Source organism: Lissotriton helveticus (genome assembly GCF_964261635.1).
Source record: "Lissotriton helveticus chromosome 1_1 unlocalized genomic scaffold, aLisHel1.1 SUPER_1_unloc_3, whole genome shotgun sequence".
NCBI classification, from domain to species: Eukaryota; Metazoa; Chordata; class Amphibia; order Caudata; family Salamandridae; genus Lissotriton; species Lissotriton helveticus.
Window position 1 is genome coordinate 1,440,409 of NW_027611670.1, and position 10,914 is coordinate 1,451,322.

Genomic DNA, 10,914 nt, shown 5'->3' on the forward strand with positions numbered 1-10,914 from the left:
CGTAAAAATAGTTCATAAGGTTTTGGAGTCCATTCGGGGTACGCGAGAGTAGAACCGTACCATCAGCATATAGCAGGACCGGCACAGGGTGACCACCAACCTGTGGGGAATCCCCATGCACCCTCTTCAATTCGGACCCTATAGAGTTTATAAAAAGGGAGAAAAGCAACGGGGCCAACACACAGCCTTGCCTTATGCCTGATTTAACCCTGATTTTCCTGGTGCATTCCCCAGCCTGGCCAAAGCGGATCTGGCTGATAATTTATTATAGAGTCTGGCCAGGAAGTATAATATTGCTGAAGGGGCTCCCATTTCCAATAAAGTGGACCATAACAAAGTATGATCCACTAGATCAAAGGCACTTGAGAGATCAGCGAAACTGAGAAATAAAGAGCCCTGTTTCGCTTTGGTGTATTTCCCGATGATAAGATCGAGATTAATACACTGCTCTGTTGTCCCAAGACCCTTACGGAAGCCATATTGAGATTCAGCTAGAATTTTATTGTCCTCTGCCCATTCCTCCAATCGCATTAGTAGGACCCTGCTCATAATCTTGAGTGAGGAATCCAGAAGGGAGATAGGGCGGTAGTTCTTAGCCTCTCCTCTATCTCCCTTCTTGTAGATCAGTAGAATTATGGATTCACTCCAGGTAGATGGTGTACTATCCCTAACTGAGGCATTAAACACCTGGGTCAGGAGCGGGCTCCAAAGTGCCAAGTTGGATTTATACAGGTCAACCGGGACCCCATCCGGTCCCCGGTGCCTTCCCCCCTTTACTCTGACTGATGGCAATATCCACTTCTTGAAGAGTAATACCCAGGGATAGCCTAGGTTCATACAGGGCGGCAGAAGAGCTAGCACAGTCCTCCCCAGCCGGGTCAAAGATTTCTGTAAAATATAAAACCCAATTATCTTCGCTAACCTGAGCTGATAGTATAGGGAAGTCTTCCTTTACAAGAAAAGGGATGTTGACCGTATTCCAAAAAGAGCTTACTATCATGCAGTATTGCAGCTTTAGTCAGATCATCCCAGGCAAGCTCCCTTAGCTCATGTTTTCTACGTGTTAGGTGCTGTTTGTATGTCTGCCTGTGGTATGTAATGGCCTCCCTGTCTCTGGGTTGTTTAGAGAGTGCCCGCTTAAGTTCTTGGAGGGATTTGGTGCATGCACTATCAAACCAACCGGCATTTGCCTTCTTTGATAAGCCTTTGGTGATGGTAGGGATCTTTTTATGATAGTACCTAATTCCTCAAAATCGGCTATAATACACTGAGAGGATGCCTCTGGATCCAAACATTTAAGTATTGCTACAGACCCCGCTCCTACAATTTTGTGCTGCAGCTTCTCAGAGTTATCCGCACACCATTTAATGCGGATGCCATTCTGCCTACAGGGGGTTAAGTCTTCTACTGTCGTACGCTGGATGTTAACCGGAGACCCCCAGATAGAGATCAACATGGTGATGGCATTATGATCGCGACTTCCAAAATCTACAACAGTAGGAACCGTACAAAATGGAACAATATGTACAGAAACTAAAAAATGGTCAATAACAGAGGCCATATTCATTCCTACAAAAGTCGGTACTGGATTACCCTCATGGTCTGTGGCCGGGGAATGTATCAGTAGATCCTGGTTAAGCATAAAAGAGTTAAGGGAGTCAACATAAGGGGAGTGTATAAAATGTGCCCGATTTTCCCCATTATCCCCGTCATACCCGCCAATTTTAGTGAATGAGTGGGGGCAGGTACGAATATTGAAATCCCCTCCCCAGATGATATCAAGAGGTTTATGGATGCCTTTACATATATTACTCACTGCTAAACCTAACTCATCCACAACTGAGGTATTTGAAGCATCGAACAAATTGTTGTAATGGTTAATCAACAGGGTTACATGACCCCTTTTGTGTTCCAGGCTTAAAATTTGCGAGTGAAAACCCACAGTCTGGTGCAATTTCACACGGACAGGGAGGTTCACAGAAAGTAAGATTACTAGCCCCCCCTTTGGCCCTGCCCATATTAGACCTTTGTGCCGGGTTGTTATATGACACAAATCCATCAAAGATGATATCAGTTGTTACCCACGTCTCCTGAAAACATAAGACATCAAACTCGGAAAGGATTTCGCTCCAGCCCAAGGACGACATTTGCCGGCTCCAGCCAGCAATATTCCAGCTGGCAAATTTGAAGCCGGGGGTACCGGAGGCTGGTTCAATAGCCTCTGGTACACTAGAAAATGTCATTGATGGCATAATGGCAACGGAGGAGACCGTAGGAACAGGAGGGTGGGAAGGGACAGGGGGGTCAGCTCCCTGGGATAGTGAATGTACCGAGGTAGGGGTGAGGGGCATTACGGGGGCTGGAGTGATAGATAAACTTTTACCCATAGCTGCTACTAAACTGTTACCAGGGGGGTCAGTTCCCTGGGATACTGAATGTACCGAGGTAGCGGTGGGGGACATTACGGGTGCAGGAGTGATGGATAAACTTTTACCCATAGCTGCTACTAAACTGTTACCAGTAGCAGGGAGGGTGGGGACTGAGACATAAGTTGGAGGTAGTCAGTCGACTCCATCTAATCCGTTAAGACAGTTAAATCGGTTAACATCGCAGAAGGGGGTCTCCGGAGGCAACAAGACCGTTCTTGCTTCATATCCACGAAATCTGCCCCTCCGCTCAACCCTCGTCCAATTACCTCGGCCTTGATCATGATGCATATGGATAGGGGGAAAGAAGAAGGACACTGACAGCGTCTGGATGGTGGAATCGAGGGATCTATTAAACCCGGCACATATGTGCAAAACTGCCCTGGGGTCTCAAACTCACCGTGATACAGTCCCCAATTATAGACTTTCTGGTTTTACCCAGCCAAGGTACCCTTCTAACCATGATAATTTCATTATGAAGGTGGGCCGGGAGGGGTCTATTCCAGTTCAGCCATCTAATGACTTTACTTTTGAGGGATTGGAAAGTCTCGGCTTCTCCAACCTCTAGGGGAGGGACACCGGCCAAAACTACCATGAAGCGATTGGCTTCAGGGGGCAGGTCAGGCCTACGTGGTCTAGGGACAATCTTATCAGGGGATGGGGGAGCTATATGATCGTTGGATGTGGCCCCGTTAGTAGTGGTCATTGATTGAACTGGGCCTACTGGTAGCAAAGAAGGAATGTTAGAATTGCTGCTTTGAATCGGGGCTAGATTGCCCATAGGGGGTTGCAAAGAGGGAACAGCAGTATTCACTAGAGGGGGACCTAGATTAGTGGGGGTGATTTGGGGGTTAGAGGGATTAGAGAGAATATTAGACTTGGGGAATCTAGCTAGAATAGCAGCAGAGGTTTTCTCAATGTTAGTCAGACGAAGTTCAATGCGTTCCAGTTTGGACTCTAGGGGGAATAAAAAAGATTTAAAGAGGGCTCCCAGGGTTTCTCAAGAAAAATCCAAGCTAGGTAAAGGTTGGGATGAACCTGGTGTGGGATTAAGGGAATCATGTTGATGTTTGGCAGATTTTGATTTGCCACCCGATTTCGAGTTATATGGCCTTTTACTTTTGGTTGCAGCCCCGTCATTAACCCCATTTGATATAGTATCACAAATAACAGCGGAATCTGAGGGAATGGGCACATTAATATCAAGGGCCATATCAATTTCTGGAAGAATTTCGTTAACCAATATGTCCAGATCAAGTGACGCCGGGTTGGTCTCAGTAGTTGTTAAGGATGGGCCCACCGTGGCGTTATTATTAGTCTCTGTAAGCCGGTCGGGGGTTTTAGCATTAGCCAGAGTTCCAAGGGAAGATCTTTTGTAGGCAGATAGTTCCTTTGATAAACGCTTCTCGAGAACGTTTATTTCAGTGTCAATGAGGGTATTAGCTCTAATCAGAAATTTCTCCATACCTCCAGTAATAGCCGCTCCGGCTAAAGATGACTTGCTCCTGGTTTCTCGACAGGACATCTCCCCACACTAAGTATGTCAAGGAGTAGTAGAAAAAACAAGGGGGCGGGCCCGGCCCGGACACGATCGGTCACGAACGGGCACAAACGGGCCCGCTCGTGGCCCGGTCTTCGCCCGCGCACGTCCGCGCGCGTCCCGCGGGCCGGAAATGTAGGTCCACCTATATAGTTCTTAGAAGGGAGAACACGCCCCCCAATTTGAATGCACAGGGAGGAGGCGGCGGGAAGAGGACCAGCTGTGGCAGGTTGGCGTGCTGCTCGCTGGTCCTCGCAGTCCCGCGACGAGCCTTGGTGGATTGTGGCTCGAGTCCTGTGTGCACACTCACTGGGGGACCCAAGGAGACGAGTGGTGCCCGCGGAGCGGGTGCCGCGAGGTGTCGGTCCGGTTCCCAGAAGATAAGGCTGCGTGAAAGGTACTGCAGAGTCCGGCGGCTATTCAACCCGCCCTTGCAGGGAGACGCACGCAGAGCCGATGTCCAGCCCCCAATTTGAATGCACAGGGAGGAGGCGGCGGGAAGAGGACCAGCTGTGGCAGGTTGGCGCGCTGCCCGCTGGTCCTCGCAGTCCCGCGACGAGCCTTGGTGGATTGTGGCTCGAGTCCTGTGTGCACACTCACTGGGGGACCCAAGGAGACGAGTGGTGCCCGCGGAGCGGGTGCCGCGAGGTGTCGGTCCGGTTCCCAGAAGATAAGGCTGCGTGAAAGGTACTGCAGAGTCCGGCGGCTATTCAACCCGCCCTTGCAGGGAGACGCACCAGCAATCAATTCAGCCTACTTGTGATGCCCCTTCAACTTGGATAGACTGTCAGGCAGACACCAATCCTGTTGGCAAGCAAGCACCTGAGTGCTCGGCAGAGCACTTTATTCCTTGGTAACAGAGGACTTTGAACTGGAGCATACAAGAGGGCTAGATGGTCCCACTTGTATACACAACTGGTAGAAAGGAGATGTAGTTTACTCTGGCACACTCTCACATTCTGTGTATGCCCCTCACAGGCTACACCCACCAACATGGTTAACACGCACTTGAGATGTTAGCTCAAAAGCCTGGGCAGGGACATAGAAACAGAGCATTAAATGGGTGCGTCAGTCGGACCCCACTCCAGTGATCCTGATGTAAAGATCTCATCAGGCTATTGATCCTTTCAACAGGGTGCATAGCCACCACCGCTCTAGCTGTTAAACCCATGACAGTCCTCTGCCTTAAATAAGGGCACACTTGGTGTGACCCTCCAGGTCACAGGCCCGGTCCAAGACCTCTCATAGTCCCTTGTTACAAGTTGCACAGTACTGGGGCGGCAGAAAATTCTCACATAATGGTTTCCTTTAGTTTGTGATAGATTTCCCCAGTAACGTACAGGTGCAAGGTGGACGCCATTGAATGGGGAACTGCCATGAGGAGCAAATTTTTCTGGTCTTCAAACCACACGCAATTTGCCATTTCATAGGGTTTTTCTCACTAATATTTACCACCTGTTTCCAGCAGGTGGTAGATATATTCATGTAGTTGGTTTTGGGGGTGTCAAGAGTAGGGGAGGGAAGGGGAATCTGGTTCTAACAGGGCAAAGCATTGTGTGTTCCCCCAGTTAGAAAAAAAGATAGCACAAATCTTGGTTGCTACTGCTGCAGACAAAGTCTTTTGCAGATTTTCCGTCAAATGTTTCCATCTGGAAAAATCGTGTCAGAAAAACCTAACAACTGATAATCAGCTGGAATAAAATTAACACATGAAAGTACACTTTAAATTCTTTGCGCTTCGGTTAGTTGAGGGATAGATCTAGGCATAGGGCTCGCATCACACAATAGATTATCGTGAAGCCGAGGCCAAAAATCAAAAGTCAGGATAACAGATACATGCAGTTGGCAACTTTGACAGGGGAAAACGCCCGTTGTCAATGGAGGGGACATTCCCAACCCAGAAATCTACATTACATATGAATGAATAGTATTTTTTTTATAAATAGATGATTTGTGCCAGTCCATATGACTCTGGGATACTGCGTTACAACTCCACAGGGTACATGTAAGTTATGCGAGTCTATTAAAATTTTGGAAATTTTACAAATTCTCACTCTTACAACCGAGTGCTCTCAGTTTACAATTCTTCGCTCTGCTGTGTCAGAAAAAGAGCTAAAATTTATCAAAATTCTCCAATTCTGCATTCATTTGACTTGTAACTTATATTTTTGGAAATTTACTTCTATTAACTGTTTAATTTTAAATCTACAGATTGAAATTATGTGCAAAGAACGCAAGGTTTAGCGCTAGGCAACCGAATGTCAGTGCCATAAGGAGGATTATTTTGAAAAACGGAAGGACATCCAGCATTTTAAGTTTGAAGAATTTCTAAAATCTAGGTGTTGCGCTGACCTGGGAGCTGAGAAAAGTGCTATACCTGTAAGTGAAGTCTCTAATTTTGCATTTCATTAACCCAGAGCAAAGCCATATTTGTGCACACAGCATCAGAAATAATGTTGAAAGACCACTTCAGCATGCTCATCTGAAAAATTATCAGAAAGACGAATTGCCTCAGCATGACAGAATAAATGTTAATCTAAAGCCTCATCTAATTCCAGAGAGGAAGCACACGGTGCATAACAGAAAGTTATTGCAAAAGGTTTCTTCTACATACCATCATAGAAAAGACGCCGAAAGAAGACTTTGAAGCCGACACATCCGACAGAGAAAAGCACTGAGATTAAAAATCACTCTTGCTCAACAACCGTTTTTAACCAGTGAAAACTCGAGACTATCTGCCTCTGGATATAACACCTCAAACCACTCGCCTCTCTTTTGCAATTCCCTTAAAGATACACCATTTCATTGTGTCCATGACCATCTCAAATAAATGTTTCTTTTTTATTGTGTACTGTTCTGTGATGGATTCTATGTAAATTGGCTTAGCATTATCTGTTGTGCAGGAGTATATGTAGAACTGTTAAATATAAAAACTGATTAAGTGAACACTGGGGAGCTATATCTAATGTGAATCCCTGTCATCAGAACTACAAACTTTGCTCAATGTATAAAAAGGTTAAAAGGAACTGATGTTCTGCGACTGGTGATCCACAATAGTACTGTGCATGTTCTAACGTCCTCGGTTACTGTCATTACGTCAGTGCAAAATGGAACTTAACATTTAATCATTAAATATCCAACTAACACCTTTATCACTGCTTTGCTAAGAACCTATACAAAGGAATGTGAGAAAAACATCAGTCACAAAATAAGTTGCTTCCGAAGAGGTCATAACCTGAAGACCATTATCTGCAAGAAACCTGTCAACAGGTGCTTATAGGGCAACTTCCAGACAAATTTTGCTCAATTCAATCGTTACGGAGATTGCCCATGATTTGTTTCAGAGATTAATGCTGACCATTTTCTAAACAAGCCGGACTCCAGGAAGGATCTGGTTCACTCCAAGCATGGCATATGAGCAAAAGAAAAACAAACTTGGTGACATTAGCACTAGAAATAAATCTTGTAAAAACACAGACTATGAGAACAAATTCAGTGTTCAACCCAGCCTCACTCAACACAAAATAACACAAGCTGGGGAAGAAAGATTTAGCCATAAATCTCATGTCACTGAACATGTGAAATTGCTCACTGGGGATAAACGCTATCAGTGTTCTGAATGCCAAAAATGTTTCCGCAATAAATCGCATCTAATTGAACATGTGAGAATCCACACTGGGGAAAAACCTTTTCAGTGTTCTGAATGCCAGCAAAGATTCTGTAGCAAAATGAATCTTTCTCGACATGCAAGAACCCACTCTGGGGAAAAACCTTATCAGTGTTCTGAATGCCAAAAATGTTTCCGCGATAAATCATATCTAACTGAGCATGTGAGAATCCACACAGAGGAAAAACCTTATCAGTGTTCTGAATGCCAGCAAAGATTTTGTAGCAAATTGAGTCTTTCTCGACATGCAAGAACCCACTCTGGGGAAAAACCTTATCAGTGCTCTGAATGCCCGAAATGTTTCAGTGGCCAAAGCACTCTCACTCGGCATACAAGAACCCACACTGGGGAAAAACCTTATCAGTGCACGGAATGCCAGAAATGTTTCATTGACAAAAACACTCTCACTCGGCATACAATAACCCACACTGGAGAGAAACCTTATCAGTGCTCTGAATGCCAGAAATGTTTCAGTTACAACAGCAAACTCACTGAACATACAAGAACCCACACTGGGGAAAAACCTTATCAGTGTTCTAAATGCCAGCAAAGGTTTTCTAACAAACCGAGTCTTTCTCGGCATGCAATAACCCACTCTTTGGAAAAACCTAATCAGTGCTCTGAATGCCAGATATGTTTTACTGTAAAAAGCAGTCTCACTCGGCACATAAGAATACACACGGGGGAAAAACCTTATCAGTGCTCTGAATGCCAGAAATGTTTTAGTGAAAAAAGCAGTCTCACTGATCATACAAGAACCCACACTGGGGAAAAACCTTATCAGTGCTCTAAATGCCAGCAAAGGTTTCGTAACAAACCGAGTCTTACTCGACATGCACTAACCCACTCTTTGGAAAAACCTTATCCATGCTCCGAATGCCAGAAATGTTTCCGTGAAAAAAGAAGACTCACTGAACATACAAGAACCCACACTGGGGAAAAACCTTTTCAGTGCTCTGAATGCCAAAAAAGGTTTCGTAACAAATGGAGACTTACTCGACATGCAGTAACCCATTCTTTGGAAAAACCTTATCTGTGCTCCGAATGCCAAAAATGTTTCAGTGAAAAAAGAGGACTTACTAGCCATACAAGAACCCACACTGGACAAAACCGTTATCGGTGCTCTGAATGCCCAAAAAGTTTCAGACATAAATCTAATCTCACTGAACATGTAAGAATCCATAGTGGGGGAAAAACTTATCAGAGCTCTAACTGCTAGAAACGAGCTAGAAGCTGTTACAAGCACCATAAGCAAACACACACAGTCCAAAATAAATTTCCGTGCTCTGATTGCCAGAAAAGATTACATTTTTAATGCAGTCTCACACTATATGAGCAAACACACACAGGAAAAAAGCGTCACCAGTGCTCTGAATGCCAGAAATGCCTCTTTGATAGGCACAGCCTCACTAACCATGAGAGACTCCACACTGGGAAAAAAACATATGAGTGCTCTGAATGCCAGAAATACCTTCAGAGAAAAACACAATCTCACCATGAGAAACTCCACACTGGAGAAAATCCTTATGCTAGAAACGCTTTTATCTGAAAGACAGTGTTACATGTCATGAGAGATCCCACTCTGGGGAAAAACCTTATGAGTGCTTGTAATGCAAGCAAATCTTTGGTTACGAACTGCTTTTCATTCGACATGAGTGTACTCACACAGGGGGAAAAAGCCTTAGGGTGTTCTGAATGTCAGAAAAGGTTTGTTGACAAATATAATCTAATTCGACATGAAAGACCCACACTGGATTAAAGCCTTATACGTGCTCTGAATGCAAGAAAGGATTTAGTCAGAAAAGAAAGTCAGTCTCACTAAACATGAGAAATGCATCCACACCAGGTGAATAGGAACCATCATCCTGAGTTGCTGAAAAGCTTCTAATGCAACCTGACTTTACATGTAAGAGAAAAAATTAAAGTTGCAATAGGTTTACTTGCAACCTCAAAAGAATTTTGCGGGATTGAAAATAGTCAACAAATTGCCAAAAATCAGCAGTTACAGTACCTGAAAGTTACAAAACTCTCAAGGTCACTCCTCGACTCAGAGAAATGTTAGTGCTGGCAAAATCAACTAATTGCCACAAAATTCACATTATTTCTGTCTAAAATGTATTAGACCCAAAAGGCTCCTACTCACCCTTGTTTGTTTACATAAGACTGAAATATATATTTTGGGTGCAGTGTTTTGTACACTTTGTGAACATTATTGAATGCAGAATTTTGATGATAAAATACAGCAGAAGTTAAACGTAATAAACAAGTTACTTACCTTTGGTCACGCTGTTTCTGGTGGATACTCCTTGACCTGCTAATTCTTCACCGTGAGAATATTCCCCAGGCGCCAGACTGGATCCTGAAACTTTAAAGCAGTCCTGCTGCACGCCGGTAGGAGACATCGCGCAGCTCAGTGTCAAATTCTTTCTGCTCCAGAGTGACGAGCGAAGACGCATATGAGCACTAACCATTCTCATTGTGAACAAACCCAGGGGTTCGTGGGTTCATTATCTCACAGGAATGTATCACATATGCAGGCCATGTGTAGAGATTAATTCACCTTTTTTTAAATGAATAACATTCAGATGAGTCCTTTTCATTTAAAAAAATTCAAATTGTATTCTCAGTAACAAGTGTACATATACATTTCTGAGTAATGTCAGCACAGTGCTCAAGCTGAAAGTGATATGATGATAAAACAATCAGATCCACATATTATACTCATAAACAGGACTGTGAATTACTTTTGTACAATAAAAGTTAAGCAAAACTGATTCTCAGGAGACATAGTTCATGTGAAACAGTCCCTGAATAGTCAAAATTTAGACTGTTTTAGTTAATTATCATGGTCTAATCAGGACAGTACATTGCTGCCTCTCCCGTATACTTATCACGCTGTATCCTGTACACCTTAGTAAGGATTCTTCTGTTTCACAGGCCAATTCTGAACCTTGTGGGCTGGATCCATATAGTTGAAGCCCCACTTGCAAAGAGTGGAGGTAACATGGTGCCCCTCCCCCTCCCAGTTTGCATCATTCCTATCCTATCTATCTTAAGCAGTCCTTGCAAGTGTAACAACGGGCCCCTTTCACAGGAGCAGCACAACGGAAACCCATCGTTCTGCGTGGAGTTCTGTATTGTTTTGTGTTTTTTTCAAATTATTGAATTTTGCAGGTATTTAACTGTTTACAGCAGGGGCCTCCAACCTTTTCTTTAGTGAAAGCTGCTTCTGATAAGTAAAAATTGTTAGCTGCTGGAGGCTAAACATCTCACGCAGTTAC

The 10,914-nt window shown here is 44.3% G+C and overlaps 1 protein-coding gene and 1 long non-coding RNA gene across 2 annotated transcripts in view; both read left to right on the forward strand.

Annotated features, from left to right (window-relative positions):
- The window catches only part of LOC144805860 (uncharacterized), a 65,873-nt gene extending 58,966 nt beyond the window's left edge, over positions 1-6,907 (forward strand). Inside the window, exon 3 of the long non-coding RNA XR_013605616.1 lies at positions 6,178-6,907. This is a non-coding gene — a long non-coding RNA (uncharacterized LOC144805860). The remainder of the gene's footprint in view (positions 1-6,177) is intronic.
- A 154-nt stretch (positions 6,908-7,061) lies between these two features.
- Positions 7,062-10,487, forward strand: LOC144805853 (uncharacterized). Its single transcript, XM_078672335.1, has one exon. It carries the CDS (start codon positions 7,374-7,376, stop codon positions 8,850-8,852), a length of 1,479 nt encoding a protein of 492 aa, XP_078528461.1. The 5' UTR covers positions 7,062-7,373; the 3' UTR covers positions 8,853-10,487.
- Positions 10,488-10,914: the final 427 nt, after the last annotated feature.